The sequence below is a fragment of the Pteronotus mesoamericanus genome, unplaced genomic scaffold (genome assembly GCF_021234165.1).
Source record: "Pteronotus mesoamericanus isolate MK-2021 breed Mesoamerican mustached bat unplaced genomic scaffold, CSHL_Meso_final contig_90, whole genome shotgun sequence".
NCBI classification, from domain to species: domain Eukaryota; kingdom Metazoa; phylum Chordata; class Mammalia; order Chiroptera; family Mormoopidae; genus Pteronotus; species Pteronotus mesoamericanus.
The window spans coordinates 42,146,073-42,170,450 of NW_026555277.1; the positions used below are offsets into that span (position 1 = coordinate 42,146,073).

At 42.4% G+C, this 24,378-nt stretch overlaps 1 protein-coding gene across 1 annotated transcript in view; it reads left to right on the plus strand.

The window, feature by feature from the left end:
- Positions 1–24,378, plus strand: part of SERGEF (secretion regulating guanine nucleotide exchange factor) — a 180,269-nt gene that overhangs the window by 7,834 nt on the left and 148,057 nt on the right. Inside the window, exons 4-8 of the mRNA XM_054586024.1 lie at positions 612–706; positions 4,916–4,976; positions 9,032–9,145; positions 11,525–11,587; positions 15,784–15,942. Coding sequence (XP_054441999.1) covers positions 612–706; positions 4,916–4,976; positions 9,032–9,145; positions 11,525–11,587; positions 15,784–15,942 — 492 coding nt within the window. The remainder of the gene's footprint in view (positions 1–611; positions 707–4,915; positions 4,977–9,031; positions 9,146–11,524; positions 11,588–15,783; positions 15,943–24,378) is intronic.

The following is a 24,378-nucleotide window of genomic DNA, read 5'->3' on the forward strand; positions in this document are numbered from 1 at the left end:
GTCAGTCCGGTGGAGCTGAAACTCTTGGCTTTTTGCTGACAAAGGCTAAGTTGGAGGACAGGGTTAGTTGTCAGGCCTAATTTCTGCTAACGCTCTTTTGATTCGACCTTATCCCCCAAACTCTAGGCCTTGCCCATAGGGGAAGCCCTTACTATATGTCAGCCCAGAGTGCGTGAGAGGAAGGTGCCAAGCCACACATGTCCTGTTCCTTCCTTGTCCCAAACTCACCACCTGGTTAGTTTACCCCTCTGCTAGAAAGCAGTGAGTGTGGGAAGGGCAGGGAGAAAGGCCTGGGTGTTAAAGAACGGAAATTGTGTTACATGGAAACATGAAAAGTGGGGAATCAGCACCCTTCTATCCCAGCACTAAGCACTGGGCTAGGTGTGCTCCACAGCTCCTCTGTCCTGAATTAGGCAGTGTAGTGGATTGTCTGTAAAACCGCCCGGTGCCCTGTGTTTCCATTCCTGGGGAACAACAGCAGGGAACGTGGTTTGAATGCGCTGAAGCACAGGACCCTCTCCTTCTTCTCACTCCCTTTGCTCCTTCAGCATCACCCATTGGTCAAAACATCTTAGTTCTTGGATTGTAATCGAAGCATGTGTATTTTGCAGAAAATGGTCAAGTTCTATCCTGTGGATCCAACTCCTTTGGCCAATTAGGAGTCCCCCATGGGCCTCGAAGATGTGTGGTTCCCCAGGCCATTGAGGTAAAGACAGCGCCCAATATTCATCTTGCCCGTGTCCTGGTAAAGACTTTCCAGGGTATTACAGTTATTCCTCCCCACACTGGCTGGGTCCTTGAAACCCATGGGGCCATTAAAATTTAAGTGGAAAAACAGATTTTTGTAGGAAACATTAGGGTGGGGGTAGAGGGGTGAAGGTTGTCAGTGAAAAAAAAAACACGTCTGTTAGTCCTCATACACATTATACATTTCTTTGAAATAAAACAATATAGGTAATATATCTTTTAATGACAATAATGACTTTTTACAATTCTAAAAGTAGTAATAATGGAAACTGTGTTGGAAATAGGTCCAGATAGAAAGGACTTAGCTAAAGACACTGAGCTAGGCAAATGGTATAAACCAGTGTCATCTAATAGAAATATAATGTGAGCCACATATGTAATTTAAAAATTTCCGGTAGCACCATTTAAAAAAGTAAAGAGAAACAGGTGAGATTAATTTTAAAAATAACAACTTTATTGAGATGTAATTCACATACTGTAACATTTACCCTTAAAAACCGTGTAATTTAGTGGTTTTTAGTATATTCACAGAGATGTGAAGCCTTCACCATGATCAATTTTGGAACATTTTCATTACCAGGAAGAAACTGTGTACCCTGTAGCAGTTGCTTCTTATTCTCCCCTCCCCCTAGCCCTTGGCAACCACTAATCTATCCCTATGGATTTTCCTATACTGGGCATTTTATGTAAGTGAAATTACATAATATGTGGTCTTTTATGTCTGTCTTTTTCATTTCACCTTATGTTTTTAAGTTTCATCCATGTTGTGACATGTAGGTGAAATTTTAATAACTTTTAAATTAATCCAATGTATCCAAACTATTATTTCATTTTATATGCCATTAATATATAAATTCACTCATGAGATATTTTATATCATTTATTTCGTACTAGGCTGAACTCTGGTGTACATTTTTTACATACGGTACGTCTCAGTTCAACCTAGTCACATTTCAGTTGTTCAGTAGTTGCCTGTGGCTCAGTGGCTACCATAGTGAATAGCATGAGTATAGAACAGGACTCCTGGCCCTCGTTTAGAACTCTTTTCACTGCATCATACTTAAAAGGTACACATTTTGGTGAAGTTTATACTGTAAGTGATCATTCTAGGACTATGGAATATTTTTAAAGAACTATGCTTGGATCTAACATGAGTTTTGCTACCTAACCTGCTCCACTCTTATCTAATTTCCTAAAACTCTGACTCAAGAGTGGGAGATCTATTTTCACTGGAGACAGCTTGGTCTTCTCCCATGATCCTGCTGAATTACAATTGCTTGTCTGTGGGGCTATTGTTTGTGGTCATGGTTTCCATGGTGTTTTAGTCTGTTTGAGCTGCAATAACAGAAATATCGTAGACTAGATTGCTTAAATAACAAGCATTCATTTTTCACATTTCTGGAGGCTGGAAAGTACAAGATCAAGGAGCCAGCAGATTTGGAGTCTGGTGATGGCTCAGTTCCTGGTTCACAGACGGCCGTATTCTTGCTGCATCTTTCATGGCAGACGAGGCAAAGGAGATCTCGGGGATATTTTTTATCACAACACTGACCCCATTCATGAGTGCTCTGTGCTCATGACCTAATCACCTACTAAAGACCCCACTCCAAGTACCATCCCATTGGGTAATAGATCTTAATATATGAATTTCGGGAGAACACAAACATTTAGTCTGCACCACATGTTGTACATGGAAGTCTAAGTTCTGTAGCCCCTGTTGTAGGAAGTGTCACAGCTTCTAATTATATTAATAAATAGATGGTATTTATGTATTTATAAGTAGATGGCTTTTAAAGAACCTATTTTTAAATTATAATTAATTTAGCTTAAGTCACGATTGAAGAAGACAGAGAACAATGGTTAAAATATATCGGTTGACTGAATCAGGAGGTAAAAATGTTTTGACAGGCTATTCCTATGGAACAATGGGAAGGAGGTGCCAAAGTGAAATATAGAAATTCATTTATTTATTTAATAATATATATGCTGTGTTTAGGCAGCGGGGACAAAGGTACGATCCAATCCTAGTGTTTGAGGACATGTTAGATTTAGAAACACTTACATGCATCACCATGTTAGAACTTGGGTACATGTCTGTATGGGCTCAAAGGAGGGAGTACGGAATTCTTCTTTCCAGGGGAAAGTAGGGGGAGAACAGGCCTATGCTGACTCCTGAAAGTTGAGTGGAAGTTTACCTGGCTTGAGATAGGATGCACAGAGTTGGTACAGAAGAAGAGCATTCCAGACAGAAGGAACCATGTATGCATAAAACCGGAGGGTTTGAGGCACTGCAAGCAGTTTAGTTGGGTTGGAGTATAAGAAAAGGTTGGAAGTGCCTATGGGGAGGGGCCCGCTGGGGAGGTAGTGTACACAAATGGTAAGAACAGTGTGGTAGGGAGGGGCCTGAATGGGGCAGCAAGGGGGATGATCGAAGGAAGATTACCCAGGAAACTCTTGCTAATAGTTCAGACAAGAGACGGTCGTGGTCCAAACCAAAGCAGTGGTAGTTGGGATGGAGAGGAAGGAATAGAGGTGAGCTGAAGATGTTGAAGAGACTGACTCCACATGTAAAGCCTGTTAGTTAATTTTGGAAGAAAAAAAAAACATTTTATAGGACAGTATGTTCAAATTATATTAGCAGTACAATTTGATCTTCCCCAAATCTAATATGATTCTAGGCTCCCTTAACAGAAAGGCAGTCTCTAGAAGAAGGGAGGCCGGAGCCCTGTTCTTTGTGCTAGTAGTCAGCTGCGTCCAGGACCCTGTGTTCTGCTGTGGGTTTGGTGCGCAGGCCCTGGGCATGAAGCTAAGACTCAGACCCTGCCCTTGGGAGTCCTGAAGTTTAGAAAGACACAGTGGGTCTGTAAATAAACAAATGTAGTAAAGCTCCACTGGGGCTGTGATTGATGCATATACAGAACCTTTCAAAAAGAGCGATTGAGTAATCAGAGCTTATTTAGAGGAGCAGAACCAAGAATTTCTGCTGAATTTGGAAGGAATTTCAAATTGGGTGATGGCCGATGGGATTGGGGACGTTTGGTCTAAAGAAGAGAAATGTATTAGTTATCTACTGCTTTTAATAAATTAACTTAAAGTTTAGCAGCTTAAAACAACAAACATTTATTACCTCATAGTTTCTGAGAGTCAGGAATTCAGAAACAGGTTAGCTGGTCTCTTATGAGGTTACAGTCAAGATGTCAGCCAGGGCCTGCTGAAGGCATGACTGGGCTGGCAGACCCACTTCTCCCTCTCTCACCTGGTGGTTCCTTGCCACATGAGCCTCTCTGTAGGACGGTTCAGACATGGCCTCTGGCTTGCTTTCTCCCAGAGGCCAAGCAAGAAGCCTCAGTGCTTTTTATCACCTGGTCTCTGAGCCACTCATCACTTCCTTATTCTGTTCACTGGAAATAGGTCACTAAGTCTAGCCCACACTCAGCCAGAGGGGAATTAAGCTGCACACCTTGAAGGAAGGGGGTCTCAAAGAATGGGAGGGCCTCTTTTTAAAACCACCACAAGACATCTTAGAGAGGATGTCACAGCTGTCTTCACATATTTGAAAGCATTGTCAGAAGCTATAGACAGATAGGTTTGGCTTCACCTAAGGAGAGAGAGGGAACAGGTACGTGGGGAGGTGGTGAGCCTGTGTCACTGGAAGCAGGTGTTTGGCAGGGGCTGATGGCTACTTGGTGGGGTGCTGCGGAGTGGTTTCTAGTATTGGATGGGGGTTGGGTTAGATCAAAATCTGCAAACTGGAACCCTGGGTAAATAAAGTTTCATTGGAACACAGCCACACCTGTACATTTGTGTATTGTCTATGGCAGCTTTTATGTTACAGTGGCAGAGTAGAGTAGTGTGACAGAAACCACATGGCCCTCAAAATCTAAAATATTTACTCTCTGGCCCATGATAGAAAGTTCGCCAACTCCTGGAGTGGATGAACTTACAGGTCCCCCCGTCCCTGCGAGGCATCGTGATACGGTATTTCTAAAAGACTTGTCTTTTAGTGATACATATGGAGGTACTTATGAATGGAAATGCTGTCGGCTGGGGCCTCTAAACCAATCAGATACATAATGAGGGCCATGCTGCATTGCATTTGGGCAGCAATCACATAACATTTTGTAGATGGATGATTCTGAGATTTCAATCCTTTTCTCTGTTTTGACAGCTCCTGAGAGAGAAGGTTGTTAGTATTGCTGCTGGACTGAGGCATGCATTAGCTGCTACAGGTGATCATTTTGCTTTTATTTTTCTAAATAGGTGTGTGTGATAAGGAGAAACAGAGCTTTAGGAGAAACGAACTTTAAGGGGTAATTCGAAGTGTCCTGCGTGGCTGCACTTCTGCTTCAAAGGAGGGGCCATAAGGTCAAAGTCATGTGGGAAAGCCTTTAGCAGGTAGGGAGGAAGGAAATGAAAATTTTCAGCTCTTTATTATGTTCTAGGCATGGCGCTAGGTTCTCTTGACTTAATTATCACCTCATTTAATCCTCACAACCATGCAGTGCGATGAGTTAAATTTTTGTGTATGAAGAAACTGAGGTGCAGAGAAGCCAAAGTGCTCATCTAAGGTTGCACAGGGAGTAAGGTAGTAAAAGGTGGAGCTGGGATCAGAGTCTAGGATGGTCTGGCTTCCAAGGCCCACTTTCTTTGCTGTGACTGCACTAGTGGGATTTTAATTTTTCTTAATTTAAAATGTGCAAATGAGCTTTTCCCCTGGACCATGAGAGGGCCGTGGATACAGGGCTGACAGTGTATGTGAGGTTGAGGGTGATGAGTAGACAGGGACAGTGGCTGGTGGAAGAGCAGTGACCCTTTTCTCTCTCCCTGGCTCATTTTTCGGCTCCCACTCCCGGGCTGAAGGACAGCCCTAACCAGCTGTGGCAGCCGAGGCTCAAGGTGGTTGGTGAGTCCAGTTGTGCAGTGGGGTGAGGACAGGAGGCGAGGAATAGTGTGGTGCTGCACTGTGCTTACGGTGGCCTGGGGCTTAGTATTGATTGTAGTTAAAAAACCAACAACTTTTTTTGAGGTAATTATAGATTTACACGCGCTTACGAAAGAGCTCTCATGCACTCTTTGCCCAATTTCTCCCAATAGCAACAGTGCAACTAGGATATCTTGGTACAGCCAAGGTACAGAACAGCTCCAGTACCAGAAGGAGACACTTGTCATCCTTTATAGCCACACTCATTTTCTACCTGCTTAGCTCCTGACCGCTACTCTTGTGTTCTCCATTTCTAGTCATTTCAAGAATGTTATATAAATGGTATCATAGAGTATACAGCCTTTTGAGGTTATGTTGTTGTTGTTATTATTATTATTATTTTGGCTCAACATGCTTCCCTGGAGATTCATCCAAATTTTGAGTATCCATAATATGGTCCTTTATACTGCTGGCTAGTATTCCATGGTTTAGAGGTACCACTGTATTAGCTCAGCCTGTCATAACAAAATACAACAGACTGGGTGGCTCAAACAACAGGAGTGAATTTTCTCACAGTGATGGAGACTAGAAGTCCAAGATCAAGGTGCCGTGAGAATTGGTTTCTGGTGAGACCTCTCTTTCTGACTTGTAGATGGCTGCCTGCTCGCTGTGTCCTCACATGGCCTTTCCTTTCTATACACGTGGACAGAGACGGACCTCTGGTATTTCTCTTCTTATAAGGGCACTGGGTCTACCAGATTAAGGCCTAACTCCTCTGACCCATTTGATCTTCGTGGCCTCCTTATAGGCCCTGTCTCCAAATACAGTCACATTGTAGGTTAGGGCTTCAACATGAATTTTTGGGTTGAACTGAAACGGGTTTCAACATAATTCAGTCCATAACAACCACAGTTTGCTTAACCAGTCACCCATTGAAAAACATCTGCTTGTTTCCAGTTTTTGGCTATTAAGAATAAAGCTATAAACATTTGTGGACAAGTTTTTATGTGAACATAAATTTTCATTTCTCTGGGATAAATGCCCAGGAGTGTGATTGCTGAGTCGTATGGTTGTAATTACACTTTTACAAAGCAGCACGGTTTGATTAAGTTAATTGTAAGTCCTCCCCTCCCTCATTCATTTTGTAACTATTTCTGCTGCAGTTCTAAAAGATGAGGACTCTCTGAAAATATCACCAAAATGCCATCGTCATACTGGCAAAAATTAACGATAATTCTGTAATTCCATCAAATTATATCCAGTCAGCATTTAAATTTCCTGATTGTCTCAAAAATATTTTTTTTACAGTTTGTTTGGATCAAGATCCAAATTACGTGTGTTCAGTGCAATTGGTTGATATGTATCCCAAGTCTGTCTCTTTTTAAAAAAATATTTATACTTTAAAAATTTTTTATTATGCTAAGGTACACAACAAAATTTACCATTTTAACCATTTTTTAAGTGTACAGTTGAGTGGTTTTAAGTACATTCACATTATTGTACAACTATTTCCACTATTTATCTCCAGAACTTTTTTCATCTTGTAAAACTGAAGCTATGTCCACTAAACCAAAACTCCCCATTTCTATCTCCCCCAGGCCTGGCAACCACCATTCTACTTTCTGTCTCTATAATTTTCACTACTCATACAGGTACCTCATATAAATGGAATCGTACAGTGTTAGTCTCTTTGTGGCTTATTTTACTTAGCATAATATCCTCAAGATCTATACATGTTGTAGCATGTGTCAGAATTTCCTTGCTTTTTAAAGCTGAATAATTTCATTGCATGTATACCACATTTTCCTTATTCACTCCTCTGTTGATAGACACCTGTGTTGCTTTCGCATTTTAGCTACTGTGAACAATGTTGCTATCAGCATGGTTGTACAAATATTACTTGGAGATCCTACTTTCAGTTTTTTAGGAAGTGTACCCAGAAATAGAATTACCCAATCATATAGTAATTCTATTTTTAATTTTTTGAGGAACTGCCATATTGTTTTCCATAATTGCTGTACCATTTTTTAAAAATGTAATTTTCAATTACAGCTTACATTCAGTATTATTTTGTGTTAGTTTCAGGTGTACAACATAGTGGTTAGATGATCATACTTTCCCACCAACAGTGTACAAGGATTCCCGAATTTCTTTACATCCTCACCAACACTTGCTATTTTCTGTTTTTGTTGTTAAACAGTATACATCCTAATGGGTGTGCAGTGGGCACATCATTGTGGTTTTGATTTGCATTTCCCTAATTAGTGATATTGAGTATCTTTTCATGTCCTTATTGGCCATTTGTGTATTTTCTTTGGAAGATGTTCATTCAAGTCCTTTACTCACTTTTAAATAAGGTCATTTGTTTTTGTGTTGAGTTTTAGGAGTTCTCTATATATTCTGAAATTAATCCTGTATCAGATATCTCAAGTCATTTTTAGTCTATAAATTCCTTTTCCTTTCTTTTTCCCCCTTGCAATTTATTTGTTAAAGACATGTTAACTTTTGTTTTATTTCAACATCATGTTTTGCTTACACTGTGCTTGGTCGTCATCACTTATATTACACAAAGCAGGCTTGTCTGTTTACACCTTAAGGACCATAAGTTATGGGATATTTCTGGAGGATCAGGACCTTAATGTTGCTTTTGGGTGATGGATCCTAGTTACACACATCTGACTGTAGGCCAAATATATAAAATTTCATTTATGCATTTGTATGAGGTACAGAACGTGGGTACATGAATTAGACTCAGCAGACATGGAAATAAAAGCCCATCCCACTGAAATAGTGGCTATTTATTAAGAAGCTCTCTTGCAGTCATAAATTTATTTAGCAGAAGAATCTTTGAATTCATTTTGGTGTAGTAGAAAGAGCACCACATTCGGTGTTAGGAGAGCTGAGTTCTAGCATTTTCTTTGCTATTAGCTCCTTTTATGACAATCATACCCCCTCTTCGGGGTCTCCGTTTTCCCATCTAGTAAATGTAAGGAATGGATTTGATCATCTTCTAGGTTCTTTCCTGCTCAGTTTGGAGTCTGAGTGGCCGTTTCAGGTCAGTCATGAACAAGACGTCATCAGGAATTTGACCCTGGAGGAGTGTCCTGGCACTTTTTGGAGGGAGTCTGACTATACTGGAATTTTCTGTGAGGGCCTTAGATTGCTCTAAAGACTGGGTTTGCGATCAGCTTGCTGGTAACCCCCGTGACCCGTCGTAGGGCCCTGGAAGCAATAAGCTTCCCCGCCATACATGTGTTAACCGAGAGTGAATTGGGAGTCTCCCATGGCAGTGAGGTTCAGAGAGCAACCTGGTCTTACCCAAATAAGCATTTTCTTCTTTTTTTCTCCTGCTCATTTGGGAAGCAAGTGGCATCGTGTTCCAGTGGGGAACTGGACTGGCGTCTTCTGGACGGCGGTTGTGCCCTGGGCAGACTCTCCCACCGTTTTTGACAGCAAAGGAACCCAGCAGAGTGACAGGTAAGGCCCTTGTTTCTTCTGCGTCCTATGTTGATTCTTTGTGAAGAAGTGGAGACGCAGGCATGCAGAAAATGGGTAAATGGAGTTTTGCTTTTGCAGTTTCTTAGTCTCTGTGCCTTAACTCTTTCTGTTGGTTGGTCTACTAGTTTTGTTGGGATTTTTGTGGGCCCAGTAAAAGCATCTCTCTTTGCTGCCATAGTTTGGAACTCCTTGAGAGAGAGAGATGCAAGGTATGTGGACCAAAACAATAGCTCCAGAACTGTTAAAAGCTAGGTTGGAAGGCATGAGTTAGGGGTTTGGAAATAATGTGTAGTCATAAGGAACCTCTGAATTCTGAGTCCCAGATTGAACTTACCTGCCAGGCGCTGGAGCAGCAGCGTAGAGCTGAGCGCTTTGTGGGGAGAACCTGGAAGGACCGTGCCTCGCGTGCCCAGCACTTTCTCCCAAGGGAAGGCAGGAGTGAGTGCTGATGAGGAGAGGGAGGCCAGGCGGGTTCCCCTAGGGAAGCCTCTCTACAGGGGCACACGACGGGTAGTCAGCAAGTTTCCTGTCCGCAGGCCTGTTGTTGTTCCGTTCTCTGTAGGACTTTCTCTGCTTATCTGTTTCATGCCGGGACTCGTTTTCATTCTTTCTCTCTCCTTCTTCTCCTCTCTCCCTCTGCTCTACACTCACTTGCAGGCCTCTCTCTCTCTCTCTGAATATAACACCACGACTGAATGTCTTCTTCCTTTCTTGCTCTCTGACTTTGTGACCAGTTTAGTGATGCTTGGCTGAAATGAAACCTTTACAGGAAACCTCTAACTACTCTCCTCTAGCCAGAATTTTTGAGGGTGGTAGAAAGTGGGGGAAAGAAAAGCGAAGGGTAAGCTGCGGTGGGAGTGGTGTATAAGATGTCTGATTTTCCTACATCCTGCAAGCTCTCCCCTTCCTCTGGGGGTGTGATTAGCTACCCTGAAGCCCATGGTTGAGTCGGGGAGGGTACTCTTAGAGGAGAAAGGGGCACTGGATGCTGGACAGGCAGTCCGCTTCACGTGACTTGAAAATGTCACGTGACACCCATGGCATTTTTTTTTTCCCTGCCTCATCAAGGTATTCACTGCTCCCTGGGTGTACCCTGTTTTCTCATTCCTCTGTGCCTATGGGCAGACTGTTACCTCTGCCTTTCCCCTCTTGTTCCCCTGGAAAAATCCTGATAATTTTTAAAGGCATAGCTCACATACAGCTTTCTCAGTAAAGGCTCTTCCCACCTCTCGCCTCCGTTGCATTTTCTCACATGTGTGGATAGCACAGTGTATTGTGTTATTATGAGTTGTTTATACATTTTCCCACATGCCAAAGAGTCTGAGTTTTTTAAGGGCAGGAACTGTGTCTGCTTTCTATTTTAGCACAGAACTGTAACTGGGAGGAATTCAGAAGTGTTTTTATTTGATTTGATTTGAACAACCTGTCTGAGATCTGCTCAGTGCACAGCTTAGATTCAGAATTGAATTAGGGGAGTTTTCTGAGGAGGCATTAGAATAGATTATCAACTGCCTGCCCTCAAAGTCTTTCATTTTTCATTCTGCTGTCTTCCCTCACTGCCCGAGGTCCTGGAGTGTAACCCTGGGTGTCCCTCCTCACCAGGCCACTAGGGGCCCAATGCTTTCTCTCTGGGGAATGTGGCAGACACATCTGCTGTGTCCCTTTCTCATTCCACAGGACACTTTAAGGCTGAGGAGCATTTTATTAAGACAGTGGTTGCTTAAGCAGATGTGTTAGAAAAAAGGAGTTACAGAATGACTGACTTTCTCTAGACCGGGTGACCACGACGTCTACCGGGGCTGGCTGGGATTATGCCTTATCAGTTAAGGCAGTGTAATTAAGGGAGGAAAGTGCTGGGTTTGGAGATGGGAGACATGTCAGATCCTGTGTGTTGTTAGGGAGCCTGGGCATGTATTTTAGTGTCTCCATGTTGTAGCAGCTGAATGTACAAGATGCCATTTTTGTAGGCTCCCCCAGTGGACAGAGCTAGGAAATATGCGTATTTATACATACATATACCTCTCTCTCATTATCTGTCCTGCTAGAAACCATGATTCTACACTGATTTCTCCAACTGCAATCCCATATCACAAGGTCGATGCTAGCCTTCTGCCTTTTCATATCTGTACCTTTCCCCTCCTCTCTGATAGTGAGCTCCTTTATCCTCAGTGTATTTCCTTATTTGTTCAGTCCCCCGGTTTGTAACCGTGTTAGCCACCTTCTCGGCCAGTGCTGCCGACTGAGACCTGCCTGCAGCGGCTGCGAGTTTCTCCCAGACCCAGCTGGTGCTGCCTGAGCCCCTTCTCTGCCCAGTTTGCTCTGTTATAAGTGTAATTTCTAAAGATTTTTTTTTTGTAGGTCTAGAGAATTCTAAAGCAATCTGTGTTGTTGCTGGCTCCGATCACTCCGCTTCATTGACAGGTAGGTACCAGCTCTTGACGTTTAACATGCCATTCACAGTTCTGTATGTTTCTTCTTCAAGTTGGTGGTACTGGGATCTACAGGGAAGAGCATGGGCTTTGGAGTCAGTGTTCTGATGTCACCGCTTGTGTGATCTCAGACAGCTCACTTTACCTTCCCAAGACCATTTTTTTGTTTATAAAATACTTTGTGGGTAGTTCTAAGAACTAAGTATGACCATATATGTAAAACACTTATATGGGCTTACTTCCTTTTCTCTGACGTTGTTTCCTCAACTGCACAATAGGGATAAGAGTATGTTCCTCTCAGGGTAATTGTGATTGTCAAATCATATAACCAACAGTAAATTTATATGTAACATTGTTATCTCACCCATTTAATCTATTTAAGTGTCTAATGTAACTATCGAAGCTCTCTAGCTATTTATTCTTTCTGTTCAATCTCAAACTAACCTTTCTAATCCATTTATCTCCCTGTTTACTCTTTCTATATTTATCTACTCTATTTTATTTATTTAACTATATTGCTCTGTTTTTATTGATCTTTCATCCTTGTATTTTTCTGTCTAATCTATGTATCCATATATCTATCTAAATTTAGTTATGTATGTTTTTCTAATCTATTTTGTATTTTTATTTCTCTATTCCTTATCTTTGATCTATTCCTTTATATAACCTTTTTTCTCTCTCATACTATATCTGCCTAGCTGTACATCCATGCATACATTTGACACACCCAGCCAATACAGTATAAACTTTGTAGTGTCGGTGTAGTATTTTTTTGAAAGTGAAGGTTATCTCTTTCAAAGGTTCTTTCTTTTGGAGCCCAGATTGCCCTGCCCCCTGCTGGTAGACTGTAGCTCTGAGAAATTTATTTTGGTTAAGACCTCCCACACAGATAAATACATTACATTTTTCTCAAAAGATTTTGTTTATTTAGAGAGAAGGGAAGGGAGAGAGAAAGAGAGGGAGAGAAACATCCATGTGAGAAAGAAACATCAATTGGTTTCCTCTCGTACCCACAACCTAGGCATGCGCCCTAGCTGGGAATCTAGTTAGCGACCTTTCCCTTTGCCTAACGACGCCCGACAACAACGTCCACCCAACTGAGCCACACTAGTCAGGGCTGCATTACATTTCAAGCAAAGGGAAATGACTTCTTTGCATAGTGTTTTATGTGGAAATTAAGGTGTGTACATAGCATATATAAGTTAATTCATATCTTTTCAACATCAAATTTGAAATGCAATGCAACTGAAAAGCTGTTGTTTCCAAACAAGTACAGAAGCATAATATAAGAGTTTAAATACTTAACATACTCTGAACTACATATAATTTGTTATTTAATGAATTTAAAACAACCAACAAAAAAAATACCTACTTTTAGCCTGTGTCTTTTATTAGGTAGATTTGTACATGTATGTGGAGAGTTGAGTTGAAATGAATGCCACTTACATAGGAAGGACTGGAGGTCTCAGGGTGAGAAATGACTAGTTCATGCCCCACAGTCAATGAAGGTTGGGGAAGGCATTCTTTTCTGAGAAACAGTACAGGCTAAGAGATGTTTCTACTGTTTTAGTTAATTTGAAATAGTTGGCATTATATAAACCTAGAGATTCTTTAACTGCTTGCTAACATTAATTTCTTAAAAAATCATCTAATTAGTGAAGTTGTTTATTTTATATGTGGAGCACTTTTATTTTGGTGTTTTAAAAATATGTTGAACTTTTATTTTATTGAGATGTAATTCATATATAAAATTTACCCTTTTAAATTGTACAATCTAGTGATTTTTAGTATATTCACAAAGTGAGTTGTTTTGGGATATTTTAATGTCGGTTAAAAGTTGTCAACATTAATACCCCTTTTTCCTCTCTAGTTCAAGCTGTGAAGGCATTGGGCCTTGCTCAGTGCTTTTTAGACCTTTTCTCTGGAGTTGTAGATTATGTAACCTTCTGGCATTGCAGCAGAATTTAATTTTGCAACAGTGCAATGATCCGCATGTGGAAGGCAGTTTGTGTTCACAAAAAGGTGGTTTGGGTTTACTAAGGTAAATAGAAGCTTATTACAAACACAGGCTCATGCTCAATGGCATCTTGGTAGCTAACCAGGCCATTTAATGGGTTGAGACTTTGCTGAGGGTCTCTTCTGCCTTCCTGTAAAGGATCCTCATACTTTGCACACCCTGGTGAAATCCAGGGAGGCTGCATGAAATACACCATAGAACTGCAGAATGTCCGTGCTGCAAGGTCACCCGGGTGACAAAAAAGCTCTACCTATTATACTCCCTCATTTTAGACGAGATGAAACGGAGGCCCAGGGTATGAAGTGACATGTCCAATGTCAGAGTGACAGAGCAGCAGATCTGGGACTTGAACCCTGAATCTTGGTCTAATGCCCATTAATGGTATCGTTTGGCTTTTGATCAGTTCTTGAGAATATACCAGACTGCCCTAGGGCAGGCAGGACCATAAAGCTTTATTGCGAGGTCACAAAATACAGTGGAAACAGAAGGCCTGGCTTCTTATCCTGCTTGACTCCTCGTTAGCCATGTGATCTGAAAAGTCATTTAACACCTCCTGGCCTTGAGTAATTTATAATCTAGAAGAGTGCTGTCTAGTAGGAAAAAAATGTGAGTCACGTTTCAAAAAATAAAGAAAAACAGGTGAAATAATTTTAATAATATATTTCACTTAACCCCACATACCCAAAATGCTATTTCAATGTGTAATCAACGTGAATATTATTAACAAGCTATGGCTTATTTCTTTATTTGTTTTTAGCAAGTCTTTGCAATCCATTGTGCTTTTTTTGTCTTATAACACGTTCCAGTTTGGACTAGCCACATTTCAGGAGTCCAGGAGCTGTATGTGAGGAAATTATAGAACCTTAGAACTAGGGTTGGAAAAGCCCTTTGAGATCATTGAAGGAGCCACAAATTGTAGATTCATAGGCCCAGTTATAGCCCATGGTCCCATTTTGTTTGATTTCCAGTTACATTATTTTTGGACCCAAATGCCTTTTAGACAAGCATGTGCCTGCTGGTTCGCCAGTCGCCCACCCATCTCTCTCGTTACCAGTGTCATCAGTGACATTGTTGGCCCTCCTAGACTAACCTCCATTTTTCAGCTGGTGAAACTAAGGCTTGGAGAGGAAGTGACTGTGCAAGGTCAATAGCTAGTTAGCAGGTCCCAGAATAGAAGCCAGTCACTTGGCTCTGAATGTGCTCTTTTTCTATTAAATCACAGTGTCAGTCAGTTGTATCCCTGCTTGTATCACAGGATGACTGTGAGGTTTGAGTGAACTAAAGTGCTACCAGATGCAACGTGGTAGCCAGGTATTGTGTGCTGGACAGGGTGTGCAGTGAAATCTTCTATTTAAAAAGTTTAATAAGTGAAATATGTCAGACAAAGACAAATACCATGTGATTTCACTTATATGTGGAATCTAAAAAACTAAACAAACAAGACCGAAACAGACTCACAGATACAGAGAACAAAATGATGGTTGCCAGATGGGTTGGGGGTTGGAGGCTGGGTGAAAAAGGTGAAGGGATAAAAAGTTGGCAGTTAAAAAAGCAGTCACCCAGGTGTAACATACAGCATCAGGAATACCGTCAATGATGTTGTAATAACTATATATGATGTCAGATGGGTACTAGACTTACTAGGGGGATCGCTTAGTAAGTTGTATAAATGTCTAACCACTATGCTGGACACCTAGAACTAATAAACATTGCATGTCAACTGTAACTGAAATTTAAATTAAAAATTAAAACAAAAGTATAAGCTTAAGTCCTATATTTTTTAACCTGTTCTTTTAAAAAGTTGATATAGTTTTCCTAACAAAATAATAACAAAAAGTAATGCAAGCATATATTTTCAAAGCTATAGAATATAGAGAAACATCTTTCCCATGGTAGCTGTTGAATAAATATTTGTTGAATGAGTAAGTAGAAAAATAAACTCACATATTCCTATTCCCTGATAACTACTAAGAGTATTTGGCCTTGTTTCCTATTTATAGAATTTAAAAAATCTTATATATGAATTATGTATCTTGCATTGCTCTACTCAGCATTGTAGCATAAAAATAACACAACTTTTTGTAACCACTTTTTTTCCAGACTTGTGTTCTTTCCCATCATTTTGGATGAATGCCCCCTAACCTCTTCTGTTCCCCTTCTGCTTATTTAAGACGCCGGAGAGCTGTATGTTTGGGGAAGCAACAAGCACGGGCAACTGGCTTCCCAGGCTGCGTTCTGTCCTACGCCCCAGAAAATAGAAGCTCGTTGTTTTCAGAATGAAAAGGTCACTGCTGTCTGGAGTGGGTGGACCCACCTGGTTGCTCAGACAGGTAAGAAAGCAGCAGAGAATTTGTGGTTGGTAAGAGCAGCGGTGGGGGACAGCTGTCTAAACAGCCACGGATGATCAGGGTTAGGTAGGTCAGAGTCTAGCAATGAAAAGTTTTGAGAACCGGGAATGGGAGTACGTGGGATCTGGTTCTGCAATCAGCCAGATATGTGGCTTTTCATCTCTGAATCACAGGTTTGCACCCAAAAAGGCAAGGCTGGGTTAGGTTATTGCCCTCTGGCCCTAAGAGCCCATGAGGTTTTGGGAAGGAACCCACTGCAGCAAGCACTACCCAGAAATTTGTCCAGGCGGTCGGGGGGTCTGCCTTGTGATAGCTGAAGAGAGCACTCTGCTTGCACTTCCACCTGAGTCTAAATTAAAGGCAGTAGGAACTTTTAATTTACAGATAAATACCGGGGTGGGCAAAAGTAGGCTTATAGTCGTGGGTACGCGAACCAGTTTATTGTTGTATTATTATTTATTAATTATTGTATTTTCCATAGGAACAACTGTAAACCTACTTTTGCCAACCATTGTGTTTCACGGTTGAAGGCAGGATCATTCTTTTGAATCAAAGCTGGCATGGTACTTTGATTCAAATTTTTATTAACCTTAATGAACTATGTACATTGATTCAGACATCCCGTATATTCCCTCAGATGTTATCCTCACATGCCATGCCACCCCGTTTTTGGCATTTTTATCCTTTCTTGAGTCTTTGTTTTATTCTCATCCTTCCCTTAGGGCAGTTCTTTCCTGGTCTTCATATCCCTGACTTTGTTCTTGTGGTTTGTGTTTTCATGGCCTTTCCTCTTTCCTGCCTTCCTAGGGCTCCTGCTGATGTACAGAGAGGTTCCCAGGCAGGTAGTTTGTAATTCTCAAGCTCTGTTATCCTGGGAAGGCCTTCTGAACTTCAGGGCTTCTCTCAGGAGTCCCCTTGCCTGCTCTTGGCCTGCGTATTAGCTGAGCCTGGCTTTCTAGACTCCCAAACATCTGGTGACTGTTATTCCAGTACTTGCTGGCTTTTGTAGGTTTTCAAATCACTTTGGTTATCCTTGGTAAGTCACACCTACGACACATTGGAACAAGCAGGCATAGACTTACAAGTATTCATCGTTATGATGCTTTTCATTGATCTTTTAAAACCATTTACAATAATTTTGGAACAAAGGCCTATATTGCAAAGGTGTATAATAACCTTTCTGTATAACAAATTTCAGAGATTGCTCTGAGGAAAGTGTGTTATTTATTTGAAGGAAAATCACGACTCTCCTGCAAGAGGTTCAGACCACTTGAAGATGGGCCACATCTACAGAAGCTTCTCTTAAAACACTCACCGAGCCTGATAGCTGCTTATTTGTATAATCGTTAATGTCTGTCTTTTCCTGCAGACAATGAACGAGCTCTGTGAGAGAAGGTGCCATATCATCTCTACTGCCTAGCAGAGAATGTATTCATCTCCTGCATCAACCTGCATCTGGTTAAGAGACAAAACACATTCAGATGCATATGAAGCAGGGTAGACAGCTAGGATTTCTGGCCCCTTTCCTTGGACTCACTAGTTCATGAACAGAAGGCTCAGTTTGTCTCTTTGGATTCAGAAGCCCAACCACATCAGTTGTTGTTTATTGGGAACCTATTGAGCAATGTCCTTATAAGCCTTGGAGAAACAGGAGAGGACACATGGGCCATGCCCTTCCACCAGGATGTGTAGACAGGCTTAAGTAGAAGAGTCTAGAGAAGGAAGACTTTACCATGCATCCGCCCATATGCCCATCATACATATGGTGAGAATCTGTTTATATACCATCACTGTACTAGATATAAACACTGCCCTCAAGGAGCCCCCTGTCCACTAGGGGAGACAGATCTGTTATGAAAATTCAGTACATTGCAGTATGAGATGTGCAACAATAGAGCTAAGTGTAGCGTGCAGAGGTAACATAGAAACTAGCAGTCATATGAGTAATTGAGTGTTAACAGGTAGGCGTTTCATGGTTAGTCAGCCTTCAAAGAATTGCAGTGCAGGAAAACACACTTACTACCAAATGGTAGTGAGTTTGGTTGAGTCTGTCAGTAAACCCTTTACCTAGTTAGATTTCTGACTAATGAAAGATGTAAAGATGCCGCTTTGAGTCTGGCTTTGAAGCATTGTAACTGATGCTGGTTTCCACTTCGGGGCCAGCAGCCCAGCCCTCTGGGTGGGGGTTGGAACCCACGGATGTGGCGCTGTCTGAGTCACCCCAGCTGCTCTGGAGCTCAGCTTCGGGCCTCCACCTCCACTTGAGAGCGTGATTTTTTTCCTTTTTGGAAATGTTTCAGCTGTTTAATTAACTTGTTAATTCAGATCATTTGTTTATATACTTGTCACGTTCCCCTTTCTCCAAAGTTCAGAATGGCTAAGGGCTGGGATGGCTGCGTGTCCCGGTGGCTGTGCCGAGTTTCGGGTAAAGGGGAGTGCTGCTCTTTGATTTCCCAGTGCTGCGCTCCATCTGGCAGCATGGGAAGCCTTGACCGGGCTCAGTGTCATTGAGAAGAAACACCCAGGGCTTCCAGTTTAATCAGACTCAGCTGCTCATGTTAACGGGAACAAGATTTGCTCGCAGGGTCAGAAGCAGCTCATTAGTAGAACGAGGAGTTATTTGACTCCAGTTGTTTTCACAAGCTCCAGCGGTGAACTGTTCCCAGGACCTACCGGCTGGCCACAGTAGTGCAGAGGCTGCTCCCGGTCTCCTTGGGAAAGGCGTTATGTGATACTGATTTAAAAAGTTTCTGCACAGTGACCAGACTGTCCAGTGAGGTGGGGTGGGGTGGGTTAGGATGAGAGAAAGGGAATGGATTCTGCTTCCCCTCTTCTCCACAGGCCTTCGGCCATGATTCTCAACCACAGGAGATTTTGTACCCCAGGGGACATTTGCAATGTCTGAAGACATATTTGGTTGTCACAACTAGGGGGTGCTATTGCCATCCCGATGGTCGAGGCCAGGGATGCTGCTAAACATCCTGCAATGCAAGGGCATCCTCCACAACAAAGAAATACCCAGCTCAAAATGTTAGTTGTGCCGTGATCGAGAACTACAGCCCAAGACTGCGACCCCCAGGGGTAGGTGTTTAGCTAGGCGGATAACTTGACAGTTTGTCTCTATAGGAATCTGGATGCAGTCTTTGCCCTCCCCCTTCAGGAGTCTAGTGCCTGCCTGCAGTGTTTGCGATGGAAAAATACTTTTCTCTGTTAGTCAGAGGCACTTGGAAAGAGTCCAAGTGAACCTGTTCTAATCTGGGAAAGTTGGCAAAGGTACCTGGGTCTCAGGCTGGGGAAGCTGCATTCTAGAAACCTTTCTCAAGCTGCTTGGTGTCCCTGATCATTGTTCTTGGGAACTTCATGGGACTCCTGGGTGACTTTATCCAGGCTCAGTGACCTGCAGCTGTCTTTTGGAGATTCACAGTTCCTGGCTGGAGATGCTTCTAGTGAGAGCTAGATGGCAGATCTGGGTGCCTTCCTAGCTTGGTGACATTGGTTAAGTCACTTCACCTGTGTAGGCTTCAATTTCCTTACCTCTCAAGCAGGATATTCAAACCTGCCTGCATTCTACATAGTGCTATGGTGAGGTTCAATGGGATGAATCTGTGTGAAAGATCTCAGCTAATTGTAAAATGCTGTGTACACACATAATTGAGAGGTGCCCGAGGTTGGGATATGTGAGTATAGTAAGGAGTCAGCAGTTGCTTTTAGAAGGGCTTCTATTTCAACAAGGTCTGTGCAGAACCTGAGGTACCAGCTTCTTCCCTGAGGGCTCATGAGCTGGCCAGGAGTGTGATGCTCCATATCCAACTCTGACAGGCGAAGCTTTCCAAAGCCTTTCACTTACATGCAGCCGGCAAGTGGCTGTCTTATATTATCAACAGTTTGGCAGAGCTTCATGGCCTTACACACAATTTTCCTTCTTAAAGTCTCTGATCACACTATTGTTCCTTCATAGCACTCATCCCAATGTATAATTGTATACATCTACTTGTAGTCTCGTTTGTTTAATGTCCATACTATAAATTCCGTGACAGCAGTGCCTATTTTATTCAGAGCTATAGCCTCAGCCCCTGGCCCAGGCCTGGCACGTAGCAGATGATCTGTTACTGATTGCTGAGTGAATGAATAAACGGCAAGGTGCAGAGAAACGTGGGCTTTGAAGTCACGCAGGCCTAAGTTTGAATCTCAGCTCCGTGTGGCTGTGGGCAGTGCCAGCTCTCCATCTCTGTTGTCACCGCAGTGCAGGCCACCGTCACCTCCTGCCTGGATCCTGCAGTGGCCTCTGACTGGTGTCCTCGTCTCCCCACACTCACTTCCTCTCCCTCCAGGCTGTTTTCTGACCTCATCTGGAATATCTTTTCCAGCCCATCGTGCCACATTCCAATAGCTTCCTACTGCTCTTGTGAAAAAAACAATCCTTAGCGGTCTGCCCTCTGCTTCCCTTTCCAGCTCTATTTCTTACCATGCTAGCTCGTGATCTCTAGCTGATCTCCACTCTGGCCTTTCCTTGGTACTTTGAAGGCATCATATATTTCCCACTGTAGTGCCTTTGCACCTGATGTTCCCTCTATTTGGCACATGTATCCCTGTACTCCTTCATTTTGACATAACTACATCCTCCCCCCCCCCCCCCCCCCCCCCCCAACTTCAGGCTTCAGCTTAGTCATCACCTCCTCAGGGAGGACTTTCCTTGACTAATCACTTTTCCCTTTTATCTGTTCTCAGACCACTATAACCTGTCCTTCGTGCTATTTTTTTTTTTTTTGCAGCATTCCATGACTAATTCCCCCTCCCACTAGACTGTAAGCTCCGTGAGGGCAGGGGCCATGTTTGTTTTGCTCAGCATTGTATTCTCAGTGCTCAGCAAAATATTTGGCACATACGAGGTAGGTACTCAGTAAATGTTGGACAAGTGAATAAATCTAACCTCTCTGAGCTTATTTTTTTTCATTAGGAAAATGGAGTATTGCTGACCTTGGCTGAGAACTAAATGAAATGCTTGCAGCACCCAGCACAGGACTGGGCTACTGCGTGGGTTCAATACACGTCAGCTTCCTCTTCCTTTTGACTCTCTGGAGCCCCCTGGAGGCCAGACGCGCCATAGCGCCTCTTTCCACCAGAGGTCTCTGAGGAGCTGGATATGAATGTCTATGGATAGGTCACAGGTTGATTCAGAGCTCTCCTGAAGAGTGCAGAGAGACCCCCGCTTATAAATGCCAAGTGCTGGCAGCTGGTGATTAATTAGAATTTCAAGAAGAATGATTTATACGGGATCTGAACCTTAATGTGGGGTTGGTCAGAATGTCCAGCCTCCGGCTGCTTTCGGGATGCTGGAAGCTTTCCCTGAGCCATGCAGTATTCCAAAGTAGTCTTGTGGTCTCGCAATGGCTATGGATTGAAAAAGTGCAGATACAGAGTGCTTGACATTCTTTGGTTTCTTCAGTGTCACCTAAGAAAGTCCTAGAATCTTACTCCTTTTAGGGAATCAGAGATGAAACAAGAAACTTCCTCACTTTGCGAATGAAAAGACCAAATTCAAAGAGGAGAGAAGGTGACTTTATGGCAGCACTTAAGCTAGAAATCCAGTTCTGCTTTTCAGTAAATTTTTTCCCTTCCTGTCATTGTCCTCCTGGTCCTTGGTTATATTCTTCAGTTGAGAAATGTTTTATTCTTTTTCTCTAATGTGGGGAGTTGCATGACGTATGTGGAAGGGATCACTGTCCTTTCTTCAAGTGTCACAGACCAAGAAATATTTTATTGCATTTAATATCTAAGCATTAGTGAAATCCAAGCCTACCCATTGATTCACACTGAACCGAGTTTATAAATACACCTAATGCTGATTTTTCTGTTTTGGGGCCAAGATCCCTGCCAGAATAGGGTGACAGTGTATATTACAACATCTTCTTTGGGACCATATATCATGAAACCTCAACCGAGCCCAGGGAGATTCTGACCTCATGGGCTCTATTTAAAGCAGGTGCTTGGGAATGAGGTTTGTGCTATAGAGCTTTGAAAACCCAGTGGCTGAAAGTCAAACCAAGCCCAAAAGACTATTTTGAAATGGACAGTTTTTGCTTATTGTTAAAAGTCATTAGGTTTTATCCTAGAATCCTTAGAATGTCAGGAATGGAACTTAGAGGTCAACTGGCCTGACTCCTCAGTTTAGAGATGGGGAAACTGAGGACTGGAGAGGGAGGAGACACAGGAGCCAGGACAGAACACAGGCCTCGGGCCCTCGGTTCAGTGCTCTATCCACCTTGTCACATTCCCTCCAGAGAAGATGAGGAAGTGAGGACGACTCCACTAATCACACCCAGGGACCTGAACCAGGAATGATAGTTCCCTCTGTACATGAAGTTCTGCTTCAAGGAAACGCCAATTCTTACCTGAAATGCGCAGCCATAGATTCCCTTAATGGATTTGTGCATGGAATAGAAACTAGGAGATGGCACCCTGGGGGCGAGGGCCAGGAGGCCGGTCCAGGATTCACAGAAGCCGCTGATAATAAATGGAAATGGATTACAATAGCAACCATAGCGCTCATGGCCCACTTGTATCACTATCAAGTGCTTTCACATGCATTTTCTCATGAAATTGGCAAGATGGGTGTTGTTATCCTTGCTTCACAGCCAAGGCCCTAATTGGTTAACTTCATTGCCTTGGTTCACATGGATGGGCAGAGCTAAAACTTGAACCTGATTTTTTTTTTTTTTGTCCCCAAGCTTGCTGCTCTGATTCCAAATGGTGTGTATCTCAGAATGCTCTAACTCACTAACTGAACTTTTGCCAGCAAATTTCCCAGGCAATAAAGACGGGAATCCTTAGTTATCCTTGATCCTTCAGCAGGTGTTTGTGGAATGCTTACCTACGTGTAGATAGCACTGTGCTTCAGAATATGAGGGAATGTGAAATCCAGAACTACCTTCTGGAAGCTTGTCAGGTGAGCAACTGAAATATTTAGTAGAAGAATAAAAGAGAATGTGACAAAGAGCCAGAGGAGTAACCCAGACACCGAAAGGTCACATTTGAATGGGTGGAGAGTTTGGGACTTGGTTCTGTGGCTGTCTTTTTGTCCTCTGGCAAGACACAAAATTCTCTGATATCCATTTTCACAGTTGGGCAATAGGAGGTTGTGGACATAATAATTTCTAAGGGCCATTCCAGCTCTGGAATTCTGATCTATTAAAAAAAAAACAAAACAAAAAACCTAGCCTAAGGAAATAATTATGGATATTAGACTATTAAGAATATCGCCATTCATTGTGGCCTGATTTGTAATGACAAAAACACATGCATGGAAACAAGTGAAGCTATAGGGGGATTGGTTAAATATATTTTATTATGGTACAGCCATATGTTGGAATATATAGCCATTAATTAGAATGTTTTAGATGACATTTAATGACAGAAGATTGTGCTCATGATACAGTAAGTGAAAAGAGTAGATTATAAGTTACTACACTGTAACTTCTTTGTTTTTTAAACAGATGTTTGCACAGAAAAGACTAGAAAGAAATATGCCAGAATATTATGTCTGATTGGTGGGATTATGAATGAATTTTATTTTCTTTTATATTTTCTATGCTGATGTGTAATTTCCAGTTTGACTCTATCCCCCATAAATGTTAAAGCTAATGAATAAAGTTTCTTGCCCCTCCATGTAGGGATGGCCGCTTTACCACCCATTTCTGTGTATAAGTCCTTGACAAAATCACTTCCACGGGCCTCAGTTGGGAGGTTGCATGGAAAAGAGGCAAGAGACTGTAGAAGGAGGCAGGAAAGAGGGGATCTATTTTTGGCTGAGTTGTGAGTCAGTTTTGTGACCTCAGTCAAGTCCCTCCAAACATCCCTGAGCTTTGGTTTCCTTATCTGAATAGAGGATTTGGGAGGTCACTAAATGTCCTTTGAGCCCCAGGATATAGTTATTCCTAAAGATGGAGAATTTCTCTACTGGTGTGGAAACCGCTCAGAGGCCTCATTGGTTCCTGGAGCCTGGCGTCCTTGGTTTCTCTCCCCCTCCCTTGCACCTGGGCGAGCCCATTTCTATGCATAGTTCAGGGTGGGATTAAATGCAGTTCGGTGGTAGAGCTCAGAGCTGGGATGGTGTAGTGACAGCATTATACCACTAGAGGGAAGCATTGTTTGATTACTCCTCCCTTTTCATATCTGCTCTGCAGAGGAAGAGTAGCCTTGATTTGGTTTCCAATTCTACAATTAAAAGGATTTTCAAGATCATCCAGGAGAGCATCATTATGCTGAAGATGTGAGGTAATAGAGGCCAGAAAGGGCAAGTGACCTACAATATGTTTTTTCAGGGTCTGCACTATAGGGTTCAGGAGTAGGCTGCAGACAGAGCAGGAGTGTGGTCAGCAGAGTCCACAGACAGTTCCCATGATTACATAAGAATCTAAG